This window comes from Mauremys reevesii, unplaced genomic scaffold, assembly GCF_016161935.1.
Source record: "Mauremys reevesii isolate NIE-2019 unplaced genomic scaffold, ASM1616193v1 Contig45, whole genome shotgun sequence".
In the NCBI taxonomy this organism is placed as follows: domain Eukaryota; kingdom Metazoa; phylum Chordata; order Testudines; family Geoemydidae; genus Mauremys; species Mauremys reevesii.
The window spans coordinates 367,773-392,223 of record NW_024100857.1 but is presented as its reverse complement, the minus strand read 5'-3'; the positions used below and the strand labels follow the sequence as shown (position 1 = coordinate 392,223).

At 45.4% G+C, this 24,451-nt stretch overlaps 1 protein-coding gene across 1 annotated transcript; it reads left to right on the top strand.

Annotated features, from left to right (window-relative positions):
* The first annotated feature begins 281 nt into the window (after positions 1–281).
* Positions 282–24,158, top strand: LOC120394268 (N-acetylneuraminate lyase-like). Its single transcript, XM_039518504.1, is given in 13 exon segments — positions 282–412; positions 2,235–2,303; positions 6,818–6,891; positions 7,609–7,696; positions 9,171–9,228; positions 11,145–11,217; positions 13,559–13,651; positions 17,031–17,176; positions 17,374–17,420; positions 18,106–18,146; positions 18,149–18,189; positions 21,101–21,140; positions 22,890–24,158. Coding segments are annotated over 12 exon segments (906 nt in total). The 5' UTR covers positions 282–412; positions 2,235–2,238; the 3' UTR covers positions 23,030–24,158.
* Positions 24,159–24,451: the final 293 nt, after the last annotated feature.

Sequence of the window (24,451 nt, the reverse complement as noted above, 5' to 3'; positions counted from 1 at the left end):
GCCTGCGGAGGATCCGCTTGTCCCGCGGCTTCCGTGGACCTCCCGCGGCTCCCCCGAAGAGCGCTCTCCCCCCCCCCCCCCCTTGGGGCGGTGAAATGTCTAGAGCCGCCCCTGTTTAAGGAAATCAAATCTCTGCACTCGTGCAATCAACACTGATCCGTGCTGGGCAGCTGCCGAGCTGTGATTGTCCTTCTCGCTTCCGCTTCCTCTCCCGAGCGCAAACATTTCTTCCACTCCGCTTCACCCGCTCCCCAACCACGACTGAAAACTATCGGCAGCAGCATGTAACTAAGAGAACTGCGCCGACCGGCCCCGGCTCGTTCGCTTGTCCAGCAGGGCCGCGCCCATCCGCCCCCGGGGTGGGGGTCGGGTTGTGAACGCTGGCAGGACCCACCGTGGGGTTCACACACGGGTATCGTGGGGCCCCCGTCCCGACTAGGACTTTAGCCACGCCCATAACTTAACAAGGGTGACAAGGAACCAGGTCTGCAATGGGCAGTGGGGGGCCCGCCCGGGCCTTTCACGCCGCGGCCCTGGGCACGGAGCCGCCCCCATGCGGCGAGGCGCAGTTTGCTCGGGGAGCCGGCCCTGCGGCTGGGGGTGATGAGGGCAGGCTTAGGGCAGGGCTTCAGCTGCTGTCAGTGAGCATGTGCGGCCCCTCCACGCATGCTCAGCAGCACAAAGGAAGCCACAGCGGCTCAAGGGGGCAGAGTCAGACACCAGCTCAGCCCCGTGCTGAGGGCCAGGGCAGGGAGGGAGGCAGCGCGGTGCGCCGGGCACGGGCTCGCTCTGCAGGTGAGGACAGACTGACACAGGCCGGGTGGGCAGGACAGTAGACTCATTGCCGGGGGGGGGAGGCTCTGCAGAGCTGGGGAGGGCTGGCAGCTGAGAAACTCAGCTTCTTAAGCGGGGGGCAGACAGACCGGCTTTCTGAGAGTGACCGAGGGGTGGTGTGTGGGGCTCACAGGAGGGGGACTGAGTTTCTGAGCTGTGTGGTTGTAGCAGATTTTGTCCCCATCCACTGTAAGGCTCGTGATGCTGTTATCTCTGGGCTGGAGCTGTTCACCTAATGTGCAAATCAGCATGTTCTCAAGAGAGCCTGTGCTGTGTGCTGTTATTTCCATACTATTTGTACTCAGGGCAAAACCTGTTCGAGAGTAGCTTTGCATTAACAAGACTCACAATCCACTCTGTAGTTGAGGAAGGGTGCCAGTGCCATCTGCTTCTGCTGAATCAAATCTTTAATTTATAGAAGAATTTTGTTTCTAGCCCCTATGATTGTGAAGACAACCTCCCAAAGCTGAGCCAAGTGTAACCATTGCAGCGTTGAAGTCTTATGTTCTCAGACATAGCACTCTGGGTGCCTCCAATACTGCTCAGTAATGCCAACCAGACATGTAACTGGGACAAACGTGATCAGTTTTGTTTTGATGCTGTAGACAAAGTTGGAAGCAGCAGCAGAGAAAGTCATGGAGGAGAAGGCACCAAAGACAAAGGCTGGGAAAGGGGTAGCATAGCATAGTAGAGACCTCACTGTCCGGTAGGAGAAGAATTCTCCTTTTCCCAACCTTTCCAAGAGGAGAGAGAGACTGAAGGTGGGACCGGTGCCATGTTTGGAATAACAGTAATGAGAGTGGTGGGTTAAGAGAAGTAGAATTGACCAGGCTCAGAAGTGACTTTTCAGTCACTTAATTTCCCACAATCTCCAACCCAAGCAGAAGCTATAGTGCTTTTCAGGGATTCTGTCCATATGAAATGTAAAGTTTGGTGGCTTAGTTCCCTTGATAAAAATGTGCTTATATTTCCCCCCCTTTATATTGTTTGATGTGCATCTTTTCCACTCCCTCCCCAGACCTAAAAAATGGTGTTAGAAATTTTGCTTCCAGAAATTCTCTCTTCAAGCAGAGACCCCAGACATAATTACTGTCTGGCCCAAAGGTGAATGTTTTAGGAAGTGATGCACATGTGAAAACAGGAGATTCAAAGAGAAACTGCCTTTGAATTAGAACTGTATCGAGTGCTACCAATCTTATGCTCAGACCTTGCCTGCTACAGTAACCCTGTCTTTACAGGTCCTCAGAAAACTGCACAATCTGTTTTTCTCAAAAGAAACATACAAAGTCCACTTGTTCCAGGCTTTGCCTGTAGGGCTTTGTCATTAACAGAATTTACTCAAAATATATATGTCTCTAGTTGAGAGAAATTTTGCTTGTCTTTCTGACTTCTCCCAACAGCTCAATGGCATCGCCAAAGAGATTGCAGGGTCTCACAGCAGCTACAATCACTCCAATGACTCCAGATGGGTAAATATTATCTCTCACCGCCAAAAGGGTTGCTGTCAATGTCAATTAATGTATTGTGAACTTTTTCCCAGAACATTACATTTTCCTACTTGCTTTTCAACTACTTTTTTTTTAAGTTAACTTTCTAACAATGTTCAACATCCCAAGATGACAAAGGTTTGAAAAGGCTTTTGTTTGACTGACAATCCCCTTCCTTACAGTCCTGCAATACTGGGAGCAAAGGTTAATTTTGTGGTGGTCAAAAAAATTTTGTGGTGAGAATCTAGGCTGGCTCTCGGGAGGAAAAAAAAACCAGGTTGGTTACCCTGTAAAAATGGAGTTGCTCAACCTTACCTGCCATTGATAAGTGCTTTGAGATCTAGGTTTGAACAGTGCTATGTCAGTATTTACGCCACTCCTTTCTACTTGTAAACTGAGAACATTTGATCTGGAGTTATTGAGAGGCCATAAATATGGAATCCAATCCTGATTATTCTTATTATCACAAGCAAAATAAAGACTGTCCCTTTCTCTCTTTATCCAAGCAAAGAGAAAGGGCAAAGTAACATCCACCAGATGCCATTTAACAGCCTGCATCCTGTAACTATGAAGGATGGTTTGCTTAGCCACTTCTTACAGTAGTAGAGTGTAGTTCTAAAAATAACTTGTATTTTTAGAGTACCCAGAAGTTGTTCATAGCGCTTCCCTTCTCAAAAGCGCTTAGTTTAATTACCAAAAAAGACACAATGGATTACAGCAACAAACAATTGGTCAGGAGGCCGTGGCGGAATTAAAAGAAAGAGGCATGAAAGTTAGAACTACACCATGATGTGCTGACACTGGATTGTTATGTGCACTAAATGATCCTGTGACATCTTTTGGCCTATAAATATCCATATGTGTACATCACACTTCTTTAAAATGCATTTTTAAAAATTGTTTTATAATCGCACACATCTTTAAATCAAGTTAAGGTTGCTGAAATGAGCACCCAAACAGTGGGCCTTGAGGGCACACGGGAACAGGGAAGTGTGGGCGGCTTCAGTCTCTTCTCAGGCGACATGGGAGCAGTGAGTGAAGGAGCATTAGGTGACTCTAGACCTGCTCAGTGTGTTGAGAGCCCAGACCATGCATTCAGGTGGCCAGCAACACTGGCAAATTGAGTGGGAGGGAGGGCAAGCAAGGTTTCAAAGTGTGTGTGCTGGGGGAGTGTAACTGGGTGGCTTGCTCTTAAGGGCTGGATGGAGGTCCTACAGTTAGTCACCCCAGATTATGAAGGAGTCACACCTAGGTTGAATCAGGGAAGCAGGATGCAGAGAATGGCTTCAGCACAATATTCTTTGGTCTCACACGCCTCCCTATCTCCCCCACTCATGCTGGGGGTGGGGAGGTGTGCTGGAGAAGAGCCCTTATGGCAGTGCTCTGTTTGCAAGAGAGACCCCCTGGATAGGAGATATTTTCCTCCTCCCTTTAAGTCCCCTTTATACTGCCAGAGTGGTGTAAAGTGATCTTCATGTAAGGAAGAATCAGACCCCGTCTGCCACTCTGACGTTGGCTCACTAGCCACATAGTCAGAATAACTAAAAGGTTCTCCTGGTGACTAATTTAAAATCTGAACCTGATAGAGATGCTGTGATTACACATGCTGTCTGTCTCACCAGTTTAAGGACAGCTAGACAGTTAGCATTTTGAGTCACACTCCAATGTCCAAAGGGAACTGTATGGCTGACCAACAACACTACATATTTCATCTTGTTTGGGAACTATGCATTTTTCCCCCTGGCAGATATTGAATCGGGAGCTCAGATTTTTTTTTTTATCTTGATCCAAGAGCGTTCCATTCCAATCTTAATTCTCCTTAAACTACAATGTATAATACAAGAAACACTTAATAATCTGAGCATGGTAGAGCTGCTGGAAATGAGCCACTGTATTTTAATAGGGCAGAAAAAAACCCCACAAAGCATCTTCAGTAGCAGAGATAAGTGGCTATGCCAGAGGGTCTTGTTTTGTCTCTCGTGTTAAAGCCAAGACCACAGCCCATTAAAGGGGTTAAATGGTGAGCATCCAAGAATGTAATAGGAGGGAAACTGTTTTTCCTCTAATATTTTACTCTGAGCCTTTCATCCTATATGAAGTCTTAGTGCTCCACAAATTACAAGCGTGCAGCACACCAGTGAGATGCAGGGAGTGGGAAAGTGGCACTGGCAACCATCTAACACACTGTAGAATACAGGTGGGGAGGGTAAGGGAAATTTTGACCAAGAATGCTGGAACTTACCTCTGATCTTTGTTTAATTCTGTGATGGCAAAAAAGCATCACAGCAGAGCTGGTCAAGATTTCTCAAAATCTAAATTTTTATGAAATAAAATTATTCTGTAAAGGTCACCATTGTTTGAGCAGCTCTAGATCATAGGGTCTGTCTCAGTGATTTCTGTAGTCAGCATGTACCATTTAAAATTCAGACAATAGTTTTTAAGAACTCCTTCTGCAGATTAAGCCTGGATCCTGAGCAACAAATTGTAGCCATCTCTCATGTGACCACCAGTAACACACATTCTGCAGAGCAAATTATACCTCTCATTGACACAGGCACAATCCCATTGTCTTCACTAAATTTGCACAGATTGGAATTTAGCATACAATATCTGGGAGGGGCTCTGCAGGGCAAGCAGCAGTAAAGAGTAACGCATATATTTTCACTAGAGACTGCAAAATTGTAAAGGTATGGGGCTAGGTCCTCAGCTGATGCTAATTTACATCAGCTGAGGATTTGGTTCTCTACCTGCCACTGAAGAGAGCAGATATGACTGTGAATACGCAAAGGAATAGCTCTGTCAAAGCAATAGTTACTATTTTTACCTAGTCACTTTTCAGTTAGACCTGCAGTCTTCAAGCACTACAAGATATTAAATGTTTGCCCAGGGGAGAAAGGGCCTTGTTTGTTTTTTCTGTATCTGAAAAATCCACAATAAACTTGCCTAGAATTGTCTATCCACCTCCGAAGGCCTGAATGAACCCGGCTGGCGATTGGAGACTTCAGTGTCTGAGATTCTACTAGTTTCAAACCAGCCATTAAAACATAATTAAGCTTGGTATCCTTTCTAGCTACACTTTATTACGGGCTTACCCCATGTTCCTTAGAACAATAGTTCTCAAACTTTTTTTTTTTTTTTTCGCGGACCACTTGAAAATTGCTGAGGGTCTTGGCGTACCACTTAATGATCTTTCCAAATGTTGTTTGTACCATTAGTTAACTATTGTAAAGCACTTTGGATAAAAGCGCTATATAAAAAAACCTTAATAATAATCCACGTTTTTTTGGTCTACAAAAAAAAACCCCAACTCATATTTTAATATCAGTAGTCTCACCTTTGCAGTGCAATTGATGTGCCCTCTCTCCCCCGCTGCGGCAGCCCCCGAGCTGGGGCTGGGAAGGAGGGGGATGTCTCCCCGGCAGCCCCAGCCCTGGAGCTGGGGAAAGTTGCTTCTTTGTCTGGCCGCCTCTCCCCACCCCCTCTTCTCACCCCACAGCCTGCCCCCCCAGCCACCACCTCACCTTACATGTGAGTCTTCTCAGCGGTTCCCATAATTAGGTGGGTGGCCCTTCATTCTGTTGTGTGCAGCCACCCAGGCATGCGCCTTAGAGGGAACTACCCGCAGACTACCTGAATGGAGCTCGTGGACCACTGGTGGTCCACGGACAACAGTTTGAGAACATCTGCTGTAGCGCTTTCCAGAAGTCAGAGCCAGCCTGGTGGCTGCTGTGTGCTCAGAAGGGCAGTGGTTACGAGACAGAATAAGGTAAACTTGAAAAATAGTGTTCCTATCAAGTCTTCAATATATATTTTTTTAAAGGCATGAATACATTGTAGCAATAATAGAACACGTGAAGCTTTGTGGTTCTGATCGCTGAATATCTGGGTCCTATAGTTCTGTGAATCTCATGCTCTAGGAACCCCGATTAGGTCTCTCATACAGGACCCTTTCTAATCTGGTGTTCTCAGCCCCAAATACCCTGTTCAGAAGCTTTTATGTATAGAGGTCTCCACAATTCAGGAAGTGGGCAGATGAAACTTTTTTTTTTTTTTAAAGCTAGATTTCATACTCCCAACCCCTCTAGGGTATTAGAGGGAAACCTGTTAGAACTTGTACTTGGTCAGGGATTCCTTACACCAGGGGTAGGCAACCTATGGCACGTGTGGCGAAGGTGGCACACAAGCTGATTTTCAGCGGCACTCACACTGCCGGGTCCTGGCCACCAGTCCGGGAGGCTCTGCATTTTAATTTAATTTTAAATGAAGCTTCTTAAACATTTTTAAAACCTTCTTTACTTTACATACAACAATAGTTTAGTTATATATTATAGACTTATAGAAAGAGACCTTCTAAAAATGTTAATGTATTACTGGCACACAAAACCTTAAATTAGAGTGAATAAATGAAGACTCGGCACACCACTTCTGAAAGGTTGCTGACCCCTGCCTTACACACATGTTATTTCTGTCCTCCCCTTTTTTATCTTTCTTTTCAGAGAAATTAACCTCTCTGTGATTGGGCAATATGTGGATTATCTTATAAAAGAGCAGGGTGTGAAGAATGTTTTTGGTAAGTCTTAAGTAGTGAACTGTGCTTCTTGTCAGCCAAGAGCTGTGATGCAGTGGAATATGGGGATGGGAGCATTATAAACGTGCACTTAAGTGGAAGAGATCATAGTCTATTCTTTAGGAATCTGTTTTAGCCCAAATTCCCAGTTATGTGCAGGATAGAGCAGAAGATGAGAATGTTACTGGAGTGGGGAAGGAAGCAAAGAGACAACTACTAGACAATGCCACATTAGGGCATTAAAAAGGATCAAAGCAGTGACAGAAAAGACCCATCTGAATAATTCTGTCCACGTTTGGGCAAGATGTGGTCACCTGATAGACAACATTGGATATGAGAGAGATGCATTTATCCAATAGGCACCTTTATCAAATGAGCTTCAAGTCCATTGTTCTCTTACAAGGGTTTCTTCCTTTCTGATTGTGTTGGCCTAGGAGGTCATATGCATTTAACTCTTTCAGTGCTATAGGCCTCTCCCTCTCTTGGGGGGGGGGGTGCACACACACACACACTCTCTCTCTCTCAACGTTTAACTAAAGCACTTTAAAAACAATTTATTTAAATCAGTGCAAACCCCTGTGTGGGCTTGCATATCCATTTATAACTGTCCAATATTGGGTTAGTTTGTGTGATTAAATTTCAGTATGGTATTTAGTCAAACCGGTGCAACTTCTCTGTGTAGGCCAGGCCTTAGAGTGTGTTGTGTTCTGCTTGAAACAGTGAATGGCACAACAGGAGAAGGGCTGGCACTGAGCACCCAGGAGAGGAAGCAGCTGGCAGAGGAGTGGGTGACCAAAGGGAAAAACAAGTGAGTAGCTCTAAGGAAACATGTCTGTTCACCTAGACATTACTGCTTGTCTAAGCAAAGGGTGCATCATCTAATTACTTCCTCTATTTTGTTTCCTTGTCCCTTTTTATCAAGATTTTGCTGGTGTTGTCAAAATCAGGGACTATAGAAATGCTTATGGAGGCATGTGGAAGAGAGGTGGTTTTGGAAAATGCCCTCTTCCTGTTGCTTAAGTTGGGGGAAGGGAAAGTAATAAGGGATGTGAAAATGAGACCATCTCTTTGCTGCTTTTCTGTTGCCTTAACACAGGCATGAGAGCCTCACAATCTTTGTATGTATTTATCTTTTCAACACCCCTGTGTGGCAGGGCAGTGCTATTATCCCCATTGCACAAATGGGAAAACTGAGGCACAGAAAGACTAAGTGACTTGCCCAAAACCACACCAGAAGTATGTGGCAGAGCAGGAAATTGGCCCTATGTCTGCCGAGTCCCACGTTACAACTCTAATCACTGGACCATCCCTCTTCTTGGATGTTTTGCATATTCTCATATCACTCGCCTTTGTGCTGTCTCTAACGTCCATGTTGAAAGTGAGTTGCGGGGAGGTGAGAGATGGGGAGGGAGAATGTGGAATTATGGGGAAGGGACAGTGAAAATCGGGGGGGAGGGATAACCGGGGGGTGGGTGGAGGAATTCCCTGAATTTTCTTTTGGCTTTAAACTTTCTGGGCTTCTCTTTGGAGGGAGAAAGAGGGGAAACAAAAATGGGTGGTTTTTTTTCCTTGAAGTAGGGAGGGGTATCTGGATAATTTTTGTTCAAGTTTGAGTTAAAAAAAAAAAAAATTCTGGATTCGGGTTTGTGTTTTTGTTTTGGGTTTTTTTTATTGTTGAATAACTCAAAAAATTCCAATGGAAAGTTTAAGGGGGAGGAGAAAGAATTTTGAAAATTTCCCATGAAAAATGAATTTATTTTTTTAACCTACTCTGTGTGACTCTCTAAGCTTGCCTACAATGGGCCTGATTCTCCACAGCCTTGTACCTGGTGCATTCATTTCTGCTGATGCAAAATGGTGTCAGATGTTGCAGATCAGAATGATTAGCACTTTACATAGAGGAAGAGACTACACAAGGGGCAAAGCAGGGGAGAATCTGGCCCACTGCTTCAGGAGGATCACTTGGCCAGCATTTGGCAGCTCTGGCGATGAGGATCTGAGAGAGCTGCAGAAATAAGATTGTGGGATCAGGGTGTCGAGAACACCTCTGGGTAGGGGAGGGAACTGGGAAGAAGTGTTGGATGTGTGGCTGAACTTTTTGCTGTACTCTAAAACTTTGTTTCTAGATCCCTTTTAGTTTGTATCCCCACTCCAATGAAGTATCTCTGTGTGGACAAATAGAGGACATAATTCAGTTACCCAGACTGTCTGGCATCTTTCCCCCACATTTAAATTCCCATGAACCAAAAATAACAGCAACCTTTCAATCTTTTCTTGTGCAGGTTGGATCATGTGATCATTCACGTGGGAGCATTAAATCTACCAGAGGCAAAGGAACTGGTGCGTGTGTGAATTTTCTCTTCGCCTCCTTTTGTCTTTCCATAACCTTACATACGAGTGGGTTGGATCCTCTTTCTGAGTTTATGCACTTGGTCCAGGGGGATCCTGAGGGTACATCTACATGGCAATAAAACACTGGCCTGGGTCAGCTGACTCCGGCTCACAGGGCTTGGGCTGTAGGGCAATAAAATTGCAGGGTAGACTTTTAACTCAGGCTGGAGCCTGGGTTCTCAGACTCGCCCACCTTACAAGGTCCCAGGCTCCACTCCGAGCCCAAATGTCTGTACTGCAGTTTTATGGCCCTGCAGCCCAAGCCCAGTGAGCCTGATGGTATTTTATCAATGTAGTCATACCCCCTGAGTCTTTGCGCACACAAGCATTGGATCTAATCAGCCTGAGTTGGTTTGCTCTACTAGTATCTTCTGGGCAGCTGTCAGATTATGCAGAATTGATTTGTTTGTATTGCTGCAGGGCCTAGGATTCCCTTTCATGGAGCTGGACCCCATTGCACTAGGTGCTGTACAAGCACAGAATGTTACAAATAGATTCTCTGCCACCATTTTACTGGGGGGGAGGAGACTTCCAAATGTGACCTGACACCCTCATGTGAATGGCCCCATTCATCTCAGTAATATAATTAATGATCATTGTAAATTGTATTAATCACTTTGCTGTGGGTCACTTTAGGATAAACCTCAGGCTCCCTGGGATTGAGGCTCTTTGATTTAGTTCACTGGAGGAACCAGCCAGGCTCCTCTTCACTGCACTCAGGTTGTGGGAAGGTTTAATGAATGGAGGCTTTTGCTCTTTGAGGCTTTGTCCTAAGGGATGAGCTTGTGTCATGAAGTTGCATCAGCTTGTCATGAGGGGATGTTGCTGCCTCATTGATGTATCAAGTAGCATCTGCTGTGCCCTGAAAATTCTCAGGTACCCTTTAACATTCCACCAGGTAGGCATGCAGGATGTAGGATCTGCATTCAACATTGCCACCTTTTCTCCAGGAGCATCCCACTCAGAAAATTGCTATAGATGTCCGGGACAAAAAAATCCCCTCCACACCAGCCTGTGTTGCAAGGAAATAAAGCGTCATTAGTGCTGAGAGAGTGACACTAGGATGATGGGCATATGTTAGAAAAACCTAGTTAGGCTTATGGATATTTTTTTATTTTTTTTTATTTTTTTTGGAGCCATCCCTAAGCACAGACTACTGGTAACATGGCTCCCCTATATCTGCACTTTATTCCTTTGTTTCCCCCCCCCCGGACCCCCACTCCTCATTTCCTCCTCTTCTGTTTCTTAGGGGGCTTCCATACTCTCTCCCATCTTCTGACTCAATCTCTCTCTGTCAGCCCCTGTTCACTTATGCACTGTCTCACTCGCTCTCACTCCACACATGTTCTCAGGCCCAGATGGTCCACTCCGGGCCACTTCTTCAGGGATGTGGGAATCCTAAAGGCACGTAGTAGCTGAAGGAAGGGAAAATTCTTGATGAACCTGATGGTGCCAGAGAGCAGGATTCTATTCCCTGCTTTTGCCACTTACTTCCTGTGTGACTTGAGCAAGTCGCTTAACCTGTCTGACCCCATTTTACACATTGGGAGACAGTGATGCTAACCTATTTCTTGGGAGGTGGGAGTTGTAAGGATGGAGGACCATTCATTAATCAGGCAGAGGTAATAGATGTGTGTTTTGTTTAGAAACAGAGGTAGTGCATTACATTGATGGAAGGGCCCTTCATCCCTGGCACAACTCCCATTGACTTCAGGGCTGAACTTGTCCCATAATGTACAACTTGCTTCTAAGAGTTTAATTCATAGCGGTGAAATGGATTGATGTGGTGGTTCTTTGCTATGTGCAGGATTAAAAATACATGCAGTGCATGCACCTTTTGATACATTCTGTTCTTTCCTATTCAGGCCAAACATGCAGCTGTAATAGGAGCCAGTGGTATCGCTGCGATTGCCCCCTTTTTCAAACCTACAAACAAAGGTGAGCAGAGATGTCTGTGGCCATCAGACCCACAGAAGCCCTTTTTCTTCTGCAGTTTTCCACACATTCAGGCTGTCAGCAGTATGATATGGTAAAGGGAGGTCATGTTTTTTAGAGATCTGTGGCAGCAATGCTGCTGTAGTTGGTCAGAGTATCTGTATCTTTGCTATATGGCTCCTCAATGATAAAACTTCCTTTATAGTGCTTATATTCCTCATTCAAGTGTTTGGAAAAAACTCCAAGAGGGCAGGTAATCGAGTTTTAATATAGGTCCTGTGTTATAGTCTCCTCCTTTACCCTCTGCTGCTCTGGCTCAGAATGTCACCATCCTCACTGTCATATGGACATTCTTTTGGAAACCATTTCTGGAAATAACATTGTTTGAATGCCAGTGGTGTGTTTGGCCTTGGTCAAAAGTGAAGCTAATTGATGATCTCTTGATGCCTACTGGACACACCAAATTGCATACATTACGTTGGCATATTTGACAGTTTCTGCGGAAGCACAGGAGTGGATTAACAGGACCAGTGCATATTACTTGTGAGGAGCAGAATTACTTGGGAGCAGATCAGAACTGAGGATAAATGATAGAGCTGTGTGGAAGAAGCTTGCAACACTCTGACCCTAGCCAGTGTTATGAATTCCTCAGATTAGCCCAAAATGAAATAACCTATTGTTGTCTGTGTTTTTATATAACACATGTAATATGAAGGAATTACACTGGCCCAGTGGGTTTGAAATAATCACATTTACTAATCTTATACACCATTCAAGGCCTAGCTACGTATATACACTGCTGTTCTGTTGGCTTCTGAAACCTAGACATTGAGAAACACTAGAGGGCTCACAATTAAAAGCACAGTACCCAATTCCTATATCCTGCACCTATTAAGTGCAGAAGAGATAGAGAAATAAGGTCTCCTTAGAGATAGCAAGTGTGAAAATCGACAGAGGGTGGGGGTAATAGGCACTGGGACAGATTGGATCACAGAACCCCTGGGAGCTGCTACCCGATGTGCCAAGACTACCTCTGCTCCTGCTTTCTCTGCCAGCTCGGAAACCCAGCACCCTGTCTTGCTGAGCCAGACACTCCCATCTGCTCCAACAAAGACCCAGGGTCTGAATTACTTGCCCCAAAGCTGCAGGTTTACCTGAAAGCAGCTAACAGAAGTGTTCCTGTCTTTAACACTCAGATGCCCAACTCCTAATGGGGTCTAAACCCAAATAAATCTGTTTTACCCTGAATAAAGCTTATGCAGGGTAAACTCAAATTGTTCGCCCTCTGTAACACTGATGGAGAGAGATGCACGGCTGTTTCCGCCCCCCCACCCCGGTATTTATACATACTATGGGTTAAATAAGAAGGAAAAAGGTGATTTTATTAAATACAGAAAGCAGGATTTAAGTGGTTTCAAGTAGTAACAGACAGAACAAAATAAGTCACCAAGCAAAATAAAATAAAATGCGCAAAACTATGTCTAATCAAACTGAATACAGATAAGATTCTCACCAGTTCTAAAATGCTCCCTTTTACAGACTAATCTCCTCCTTTTAGCCTGGGTCCAGCAATCACTCACACCCCTGCAGTCTCTGTCCTTCGTTCCAGTTTCTTTCAAATATCCTGGGGGGTGGAGATGCTCTCTCTTTAGCCAGGTGAAGACAAAATGGAGGGGTCTCCCGGAGTTTAAATAGACTTTCTCTTGTGGGTGGAGACCCCCTCCTCTCTCCTATGCAAAGTCCAGCTCCAAGATGGAGTTTAGGAGTCTCCTGGGCAAGTCACATGTCCGTGCATGACTCAGTTTTTACAGGTAGCAACCATTGTCTACATGTTACCTTGAACCACCTCAAGTAGACTTTTTATGTGGATTGGAGCATTCCAAGATCCATTGTCCTTTAAGTGTTTCTTGATTAGGTACTTAATTTCAACATTCCTTTCTCCAGGAACTGACCAAATGCTCTACTAAAGTTATTTAGAAATCAAGCCAGTACACAGCCAACATTCATAATGTTCATAACTTCAAATACAAAAATGATACATGCATACAGATAGGATTAATACATTCAGTAGATCATAACCTTTACAGAGATATGCTTAGAATGTGTTTTATACTACATATGCTATGTAACATATCTCCGTAAAGCCTTAAGGGAGGTACTGTCACAGGCACCTATGTAAGAAAAAGCCCCAAATATCTGGACTGTCCCTATAAAATTGGGACATCTGGTCACCCTACTTGGAGATGGCTTGCTGATAAGTCTGTGAACCTGAACTCTCCTTTATGTGGATGACCTCCTTCCCTTGCCTCAGTGTATGATTGCCTTCTTTCACTGCCTCTTTCAGATACATTGGTTGCTTTCTTACGGGAAGTTGCATCTGAAGCCCCTGGCATTCCATTTTATTACTATCACATTCCTTCTTTAACAGGTGTAAAGAGTAAGTATATTGCTCATTCAGTGACTCTTGCTCCTATTACATGCAGACTTTCCCTGTTCAAGGGATTTACTCAGAAAACAGTTGGTGAATCTAGAATTAGAAAACAAATTTAGCTTGTCTACATTAGAAAATGTTACTGTGCCGAAACAGGATTGAATGGTCACGTAGGTGCTGTACTTAGTGGGGAAGGAGAATTAATAACTCTTGACATCAAGAAGGATGAAGTATTTAATGCCTATTTTGCTTCAGTCTTTACTTAGAAAAAAGTTAATGGTGACCAGATACTCAACACAGTTAATACACAGGACCCTCGCTAGAACATGCATCTATATAGCATACATTCGCATATAACACAGTCGCAGCCATGGAACCCAAATTTAATTACTTTAATTGCAGTTCATTTTAACGCGGTCCCTGTGTTAAAGCAGTACCCTGCATGGATACCAAATCCCGCGTTCTAGTGATAGTCCGGTGTATTAATAAGGGGGAAGGAACTCAGCCAGGCCTGATGAAATTCATTCTAGGGTACTTAAGGAACTAGCTGAAGCAATCTCAGAACCATTAGCAATTATCTTAGAGAACTCATGGATGATGGGTGAAAGGCGAACATAGTGCCTATCTATTAAAAAGGGGAACAAAGAGGACCTTGGGAATCATAGACCAGTCAGCCTGACTTCTGTACGTGGAAGGATACTGAAACAAATTATTTAAAAAATCAATTTTGTAAACATATAGAGGATAATAGTTATAAAGAATAGCAAGCATAGATTTTTCAAGAACAAATCATGCAAAACCAACCTAATTTCCTTCTTTGACAGAATTATTGGCTTAGTGGGTGGGGAGGAAGCAATAGATGTGATTGTAAGGCTTTTGACATGGTCTCACATGATGATCTCCTAAGTAAACTAGGGAAATGTGGTTCAGATTAAATTACTATAAGGTGAGTCTGGAACTGGTTGAAAAGCTATACTCCAAGAGCGGTTATGAATGGCTTGCTATCAAACTGAGAGGATGTATTTAATGGGTTCTCAGAGGAGTCAGTCCTGAGTCTGGTACACCTCTACCCCGATATAATGCGACCCAATATAACACTAATTCGGATATAATGCGGTAAAACAGTGCTCCGGGAGGCGGGGCTGCGCACTCCGGCAGATCAAAGCAAGTTCGATATAATGCGGTTTCACCTATAACACGGTAAGATTTTTTTTTTGGCTCCCGAGGACACCGTTATATCGAGGTAGAGGTGTACCACTCAATATTTTTATTAATGACTTGGATAATGGAGTGGAGAGGATGCTCATAAAATTTGCAGATAACACCAAACTGAAAAGGGTTATAAGCACTTTGGAGGACAGGATTAGAATTCAAAACAACCTTGACAAATGGGACAATTGATATGAAATCAACAAGATGAAATTAAATTAAGACAAGTGCAAAGTATAACAGTTAGGAAAAAATCAAATGCCAAGCACAAAATGTGGAATAACTGGCTAGGTGGTAGTACTGCTGAAAAGGATCTGTGGTCACAAATTTAATGAGTCAACAATGTGATGCAGTTGCAAAAAGGCTAATCTAAGTCTGAGGTGTATTAACAGATGTACCTCCCATCTCTGGTTGTACACAAGACATGGGAGGTAATTGTTCCATTCTACTCTGCATTGGTGAGGCTTCAGCTGGAGTACTGTGTCCAGTTCTAGGCATCACACTTTATTGAAGATGTGGATAAATTAGAGATCATCCAGAAGAGAGCCACAAAAATGGTAAAGGTTTAGAAAACCTATCCTCCAAGGAAAGGTTAAAACAGCAGGACATGTTTTAGTCTTGAGAAAAGAAGACAGAGGCTGTGGCTACACTTAGCACTTCAAAGCGCTGCCGCGGCAGCGCTTTGAAGTGCTAAGTGTAGTCAAAGCGCCAGCGCTGGGAGAGCTCTCCCAGCGCTGTCCGCACTCCACCTCCTGTGGGGAATACGGACAGCGCTGGGAGCCGTGCTCCAGCGCTGGGGCTTTGACCACACTGGCGCTTTGCAGCGCTGGAGAGGGTGTGTTTTCACACCCTGCTGCAGCGCTGCAAATTTGTAAGTGTAGCCAAGCCCTGAGGGGCGGACCTGATAACACCTGAAGTATGTTAAGGGTTACCAAGATGACGGTGGTCAGTTCTTCATGTTCAGTGGAGGTAGGAGCAGAAGTAATGGGCTTACTCTGCAGCAAGGGAGACTTAGAAAGGTTTTCCTAACAACTAACCTAACTATAAGGATAATTAAGCTCTGGAATAGGCTTCCCAGGGAGGTTGTGGAATTCCCACCATTGGAGGTTTTTAGGAACAGGTTGGACAAACACTTGTCAGGGATGGTCTTGGTTTACCTGGTCCTGCCTCAGCATAGGCAGCTGGGCTAGATGACTTCTGGAGGTCCCGTCCATCACTATGCTCCTGTGAGTCTATAAGATGAAATGATGCTGACTATGACATTGTGACCAGTGAAGACCAGGAGAGGTTACGTTTATAATCATGTCCGCTAACCATGGTTAAACCCTGCTTCCAGCAACCTTTCACCACACCTAGCTGAAAGTGATAACCTCCACTTGTGCTGCTCAATACTGACAGCATAATCCTGGTTAGCTAACTGAAATACTAATCCCATACAGTCACAATAATCTTTTCTAATGTAGACAAGTCCATAGATGGTTAGCAGTGCAGCTGAGAATTGAACTTAAGTTTTTGACTCTTGCTCTAAGCACCACACCATGTAGCCTCTTTGAATATATTTTTAAAGTGTAGCTGCCAGTTCATTTCTGAACTGCTTATCTAACTGTATTTCTCAGTTTCTGAACTAAGATTAATACTCAAAGGAAATAAGACATCTGATAGATATTAATGAAATCACTGCTGTGTAACAGGGCACAAGCCAGGAAATAGACAATTGGGGGGGGGGGGGCGGGGAATGCGGGTAGCAGAATTTTATAGAAGCTTTTCACCTTATATGGGGATGTGTCCCACATTATCTTGCTTATTGTCAATAAGCAGCAATAATGTAAAACAGGAGTAGGTATAAATGAGAGGATAGTGACAATTCTATATCAATGGTACATTTCTCCCATTTGTGCATCTCTTCATATATTCCAAAGTTACTTTACTGGTTCCTTTGAAGCTATTTAAGTAACCAAGCTCTTACATTTAAACCGTAAAGAAAATGTTGGAAAGCAACAAGTCTGCCTCTGATTACCTTGTGTAAGGGGATGGGAAGGGGAGGGAAGGGACCTGACTCTGCTCAGATGAAGAATAGTAAGGCTTGAGTGACAATGATGATCCTTTTGAGGAGCAGACAGGGACCTCTTATGTGACTGGAATGTGTTTCTTGACATGAGATTGTTGTTCTGTGCAGTTCGTATTGAGGAGCTGCTGGATGGTATAAAAGAACAGATCCCCACCTTCCAGGGGGTGAAGTTCAGTGACACAGACCTCTTGGACTTTGCACAGTGTGTGAAGAACAACAAAGAGCAGTTTGTGCTACTCTATGGGGTGGATGAGGTAAGGGGGCTCCACTTTTAATGATCTCCCCTAAAAACCATATGGCTTATGCTAAGACACATACTGGTTCTAACCTGAACAATTACTGCCCTGTGCAAATTGAATTCTAGCCATGTTCAGGACTGCGAGTTGTACTGCTCATTCTTCCTTTGCTTTTTATTATATGAAATAAAATGCTTTTTGCCCCCACAAACTAGCATCTGCTGAGCGCACTGGCAATGGGAGCATCTGGGGCAGTTGGAAGGTCAGTCTTTTTGCATTCCTGCTCCATTTGTTGCCATATTTACCACTGTCTGTCTATGTACCCTACAGTAATATGGCCCCTATTACTGTAATACCCTGAGTACCTCACAATCTTCAATGTATTTATTTATCCTCACAACATTGCTGTGAGGCAGGGTTGGACTATTACCCTCTTTAGTCTCTCTGAACTTCAGTTCCCCTCAGTAAAGAGACTTCTGTGTGATCTTAGGAAAGTGGAGAAGGGAATCGAACCTAGGTCAGGATCAGTGCTTAAGCACTAGCCAACTCTTCCTCCCCCCCTGAGGAGGCGTAAATGAGTTACCATACCGCATTGCAATTCATGTGTACAATATATAAATCACACAAGTGACAAGTAAACAAAGTGATTGTTCCCAGAATGTTTTTCCAAGAACAAAAAATCAGTTAGCCAATGTCATTTGTAAAGGATGATGGGAAGAGAACACTTAATTGGAACACTTTCTTTTTTTTCATTGGGAGCAGTCATGCTTTTAAGGCTCAACTATATACAATGTGTTTCAGACCACGTGGAATTTCTAGATCGGAATGATTACATTCTGAAAATAAAATATTGCACTAGAAAGCCTGGGACTTCTTGTTTGTTCTGGTTGTGGTGGCTGCTCTAAGCACCTCTTTGCATAACTGAGTTTACTTTGTTTTTTTTGCAGCACATACAACTACCTGGGCAAAAGAAACAACTTGATGTTGGAGGCTTTGCAAAGCAAGACCTTGCATTAGCACGACAGCATCAGGTACAGCATCTTCACTTGCTCACAGTGGAGTGTCCTCTCTCGGCTTCCCTAAACTCAGGGGTGAGCTGGAGCAGTTCGCACCGGTTTGCGGGAACCCGTTGTTAAATTTAGAAGCGGTTTTAGAACCGCTTGTTAACTAGCTTCCCTGCGAGGAAGCTTTGATGGGCTCTGCCTGGGAAGCCTGTAATTCCTCCTCCCGGCCGCTGGGGCGCTGTGCTGTGCTGCGAGAGCCATGTGAGCTGCCTCCTGGCTCTGGTGCTGCTCCTGCTCTTTGGACCTCTGGCCCTGGGGCTCCTGCTGCTGCCTGGTGAGTCCCTGGCTGCCTCCTGCTGCTCCCAGCCCCCAGTGAGTGTCTGCGCCCCTCCCCCGCCGTCCCTGCCCCCCGCCACCCCCTGCCCGCAGCCGCCCTCTGCCCCCCCCCCTGCCCCTGCCGCCCCTGCCCCCAGCCCCAGCCGCCCCTGCCCCCAGCCAGCCCCTGCCGCGCCGCCCCTGCCCCCAGCCAGCCCCGGCCGCGGCCGCCCCCAGCCGCCCTCTGCCCCGCCCCCTGCCCGCGGCCGCCCCTGCCCGCGGCCGCCCCTGCCCCCAGCCAGCCCCAGCCGCCCCTGCCCGCTGCCGCCCTGCCCGCGCCGCCCCTGCCCGCTGCCGCCCCTGCCCGCGGCCGCCCCCTGCCCGCAGCCGCCCCCTGCCCGCAGCCAGCCCCTGCCGCGGCCGCCCCCTGCCCACAGCCGCCCGCAGCCCGCCCGCCTGCATCACCTGCCCACAGCCAGCCCATGTCCCTGCCTCCAGCTAGCCCTGCCCCACGCCCCTATCTGCAGCCAGCCCCACATCCACTGGTGCCCTGCAGTTCCCAGGGCAGTAACCCTGCACACCTGCTTCAATGAGGGGGCAGGAGCAGCTGGGACCCACACATGTGCACACCCGAGAGTGACCAGACAGCAAGTGTGAAAAATCGGGACGGGGGTGAGGGGTAATAGGAGCCTATATAAGAAAAAGACCCAAAAATTGAGACTGTCCCTGATCACCACCCACACCTGTGAAACGGAGCTCATTTCTAGTTCAGCCCCATCTTTTTAAAAAAGAACTTTAGGTAGGGTTAAAATACATCTGTATTTTCCTGGACATGTCAGGCTTTTCGGTTCTTAACCACCTCCTGGGAAAATATGGACATATGGTAACCCTATTGGTACAAAAAATACATGCTGTCACACATCCCTTAAATCAGAACTTTTTTATAGGGAACCCGTTGTTAAGATTTTGGCAGCTCATCACTGCCTAAACTTCTCTTCACTGGGCACCATTCATTCTGTGGCTTCCCACCACCACCACTTTAACCACCTAATCTCTCACCACTATGTTCACACACAAACAATCTGTTTGTCTGGTACACAGCTCCCCTTTTCTCAAACCGATCTAGGCAAGAACCCTGCTATTTTAACTAGCCAAGGCACAGCTCACCTTTCTTCCCTTGTGTAACCTCCTTCAGCCCCCAAAACCCTATGTGAAATGAGCACTGTCCATCTCTTCCCTCATAAACAGTCTAACCCAGACAGGTATGTGTGTTTTCCCCCAGTCACATACAAGTTTTGGCTTAGGCACAACCTGCTCTAGGATCCTCTTGTCCCATTTCCAATCAATGTTCTTCTCATCCACCCTCCTTCCTCTTCCCTTCCTGTCGGTGTGCACACAGCTACCTGCTGACTAGTCTGGAGGACTGCCTCCTGCCTTTCTAACCTGGCTGAGCACCCCCTTGCTGATTGATAACCACCATTCAAATACTCTCCATCTATAGCAGGGGTAGGTAACCTATGGCACGTGCGCCGAAGGCGGCACACGAGCTGATTTTCAGTGGCACTCACACTGCCCAGGTCCTGGCCACTGCTCTGGGGGGCTCTGCATTTTAATTTAATTTTAAATAAAGCTTCTTAAACATTTTGAAACCTTACATACAACAATAGTTTAGATATATATTATAGACAGAGACCTTCTAAGAACGTTAATGTATTACTGGCACGCAAAACCTTAAATTAGAGTGAATGAATGAAGACTCGGCACCCCACTTCTGAAAGGCTGCCGACCCCTGAGCTATAGGGCTCCATGCCCAATCTCTTTTAAGGGGTGGTGGTCCTAGTCGTCTTTTTAACCATTCCAGATGGGTCATTGTCCACTCTACTCACTTTTTAACCAGTCTTGGCAGTTTCTTTCCCCTCCCTCATCAGTTGCTTGTGCGGAAGGAAGGTTAGGCTGGACCAAGCATCACCTCTTTCCTTCTTGTCTCTCCTCCACCTCTCCCACACCACTGAGATTGGGCTTTCTTCCTGGTTAACAGTAGGCAATAACATTCTGCACAAGGGTTCTCCATCATGCAGAGTTTCTCGGGTCACTATGCCATTACCCTTCTTGCTCAACATGTCGGAGGCCATCTAGAGGAGTCAGGAGGCCTGAGCGATGGTGCAGTCAATATGCAAATGATACACAATTTTCTATCGCAGTCTTGAGCAGCTGGGGCACTTCTCCTTTGCTCTAAAGAGAGGGACTGGTGGCAGGAGCGTGGGGGCCATGTTCAACAAAGGGTCCTCTACTCTGGAAAGGACTTCCTGTCTGGAAGTCTAGAAGGGCATGGTGCACCAGTTTCCTCAGACTGTTGTGTTAAGGGGCCAAGTTGAATAATAAGGATGGCCTGAATGGGAGTGGTACATTGAGGTGGGAGTGGGTCATTGAGGAGGAGCTGTGGATGATGTACTTTTGGGGATAGAGTAGGTTGATTACTTAAGAAGGCATGGCAAATGTACGGGGGACTTTCCCCTTTGTTATGTCATATATATAACTGTTGTTATACAAGCATCCAGAGCTGTTAGGATATATGTCTTGTAAATATGAAGTGAATTAAAAATACTGTCTGTTTCTCTTCTAGTTCTGTACTGGAGAATTTCTCAGCTTTGTATTCAAACTAGGTAGGTGCTGCAATATCTTCCTCCTCACTGTGTTGTAAAACAGGAACTGAAAATCCATGAGTTTCACTGAAGTTTCCAGGTCCCTGCAACCTGAGAAGCTCCTTCTGAACGGTCTTGTGCAGAGAGACCTCACATCTGCTGTTGCTCTTGAGTTATCAGCAGTTGGGAGTTCAATGACTGAGCTGGCAAAGCACATCCAGAAAGATTCTACTCACTCTTCTCTCCTTTCTCCAGGCTCTCTGACAAATTCCCCAACTTCAAAAAAAAAAAAAAAAAGTTTATCCTGACTATCCATTTTTCTTAAGTCCACTCTGTGTCACTGTTACTGAGTTCTCAATCCCGGACAAGATAATAAAGTGCCCTGATGACAAAGCGCAGGGGGCCTGATTCTCCTCTCTGTTATGTTGTGTGGCAAGGCACCTTCTCGGTCTCACCAGCCTCCGCTGCTTTTAGCCTTGGTGAGACAGGCTTGGGTAAAACAGGCCCTCTTGGTTGCACAGGGGAAGTCCATTCCTTCTCTCCACCAGTCTTTTGGGCTTGTTTGCATTCCTTATGGGAGGGAATGCAGCCTCCCCTCCTGGTGAAGCTTGCTGTCTTGCTGCTCCTAACCTGTTAGCAGCATGACTCCTCCTTCTCTCACTCTCCCCCTCTTCTCCTAACAGGGGAGGGTTTAAAAGGGTCTCAGGCAGCCCTTAGTGGGAATCAGCTGATCTTAATTGACATAAGATAACTCCTTCTCAGCTGATCCTAATTGATTGATTCTCTGGTAACCCCTTCTCAGCTGAACCTGACTGACCTGTAGTTACCTCTCCTCAGTTGATAAGGAGAAGGGCTTTTTAACCTTCTGGGACTGTTTTCTACCCCTTCCCTCTTGAAGCTGTCTGTCCTGAGTTTATCACAGTTGGTGTAACTTCAAGCGAGTGGAGTTTTACACAAGTATAAGTGGTATGAGTGAGAGGACAATCAGGCCCAAGAATCTAAACATCCATTTATGAGGGAAAATAAGTGTTTTTACATTGTAGGCCTACCCCCCCCCCTTGTGCTTTCAAAACTATATCTATTGACTTGGTTGGCAAAAATACATGTTTTCTCCTATTAACCCTGTAGAGCCATCACCGCTTTGGGGGCCAGAGGCAGATTCTTTCTGGTTTGCACATAATCAAGAGAATTATTTACAGATTCTGTATAGAATTCAGTTTTACTACTTTGAGTAGCAGCCGTGTTAGTCTGTTTCGGTGTTAGTTTGTATTACTTCTGATACTATATGTAAACCACAAAGGACACGGTTGGGCTTTCGGTTCCTAGGTTGTTTGCTAGGCTGAGAGTTAGATGATGCATCTTATCTATAAAGATGACCCTAGTTTGATCTGGAAGTCATGGAAAAACAAGTATGGGAACCCTCACAAAGCTATACTTACAGAGTCACTTTTCAGAGCATAAGCATGCATTACTAAGGAAATATTGTACTTGGGGCATTTTGGAGGAAAATATGGGTAGGTAAGAGTGGTTTGTACTGTAATACAGGATGGCTATTAACTCTGTTTTCTGTCTGCAAACATTGCTTGCTGATTACATCTTTTTCTCTTGTGGGAATTTAAACTCTGACCATATTCTAGGGTTTCACAAGAGATGGAATAGTTGGTGCAGTTGGGATTTTAGAGCCCTCTGTAGTGACTGTCTTTTATTTAAGTGATGTATTTAAGTAACCTGCTTTTCTTTTTTTCTTTCTTTTTCTTTTTGCCTACCTAGGTTTTGGTGTTGCACAGACTAAAGCAGTCATGAGTTTTACCTCAAGGATTCCAATGGGTCCCCCACGGCTTCCGCTCCTGAGTGCCTCTGTGGATTTTATTGAGAAAGCAAAAGCTAAAATGGATAGCCTGATTATGTGACTGTCCCAGCAGTTGATCTGATATTAATATGGATCTGGAGGTTTGGGGCCTCTGCTTTTGTGATTCATCACTCAAAGAGTTCTCGTTGGGGGGGACACTGACTCAATGAGATTTCCATCAGTTAATTTGTAATAAGTGACTTCCTATCAAGGATGGCCTTGTTAGTCTATGTCTTGCTTTCTTTCCTTTAGCATTACCCAAAGGGGGAACTTTTATAATACAGGTGAATTCTGTTCATATGAATGGCCTGGAGGACATCTGAGACCTTTGGATAACCAGGTGTTCAGATAAATGGAAGTGCTATTTTTAGCTGCAGTTTCACAGGTCTGGTCTACACTTCAAATTGAGGTCAGCCTAGCTACGTTGTTAAGATGCCCTAACCTCTCTGGTAGATGTGGCTAGGTCAATGGAAGAATTCTTCTGTTGACCTAGTTACTACCTCTTGGAGAGGTGGATTACACCTATTGAGGGCACACCCCCTTCTGTCGCTGTAGGAAACGTCTACACTATGGCGCCACAGCGGCACAGTTCCAGTGCCATAGCCGTGCCGCTTGAGTGACTGTAGTGTAGACAAAGCCACTGTTTCATGCTGCAGTGATGCCAGTCCCAGAGGGAGGAGGGGAGAAAAGGATCTGGTATCACTGCAGAATGAAAGGCTGGAGGGTGGGGGAGACAAAGAGGAGGATGGGAGAGAGAAAAGAAAGGAGGTAGAGGGGAAGGAGCCACAGGAGACAGGAGCCTTCTTGACAGCCCAGGATTCCACAAGCACCAGTACAGATACTGTAGTGAGGGGTACAGCTGCCTGGCTCCCTCCCCACAGCTGTCAGCGCTAAAAGTGCTCAAACAACACCAAGGAGGTTTTTGTCTCCTGCAGCTATTCCCCCTCTTAACTACATTTTGGATCCCCAAGAGTGTGATCTGAAAGAACAGTGTATCCCCCATGCGTGTAATGAGCTGCTAAGAGGTTATCTGAATCAGCACAATTAATTGGGCTATTCAGTTAATTGAAATTTGAACTTTGCCTGTAGTTACCTCTGCCCTATGGTGCACAAAAGCAAGGTATGCTTCTAATGAAGCAAACTTATAAGGGTATGTCTGTACTGAAAATGCTACAGCAGCACAGCTGCAGTACTTCAGCGAGACACTACTTACCCCCATGGCAGGGGTTGACATAAGTTACACCAACATAAGTGGTGGTGTCGACATAGCCTGACTCTCTGCTGAGGAGGAAGGTTCCTTGCTGGAATTCTGAGTTCCTCTGGAAAGGGAAGAGGACTCTCTGGCTTCCAGAATTTCCATCTACTATGACAGTCCCAATGCCCCACCCCCACACTTTTTATGATGCTGGGACGTGGGTGAAGTAATGTCTCTTGTACTCTGACATGACATCATCATTCTGCTCAGACTAGTATTTTAGTGTAG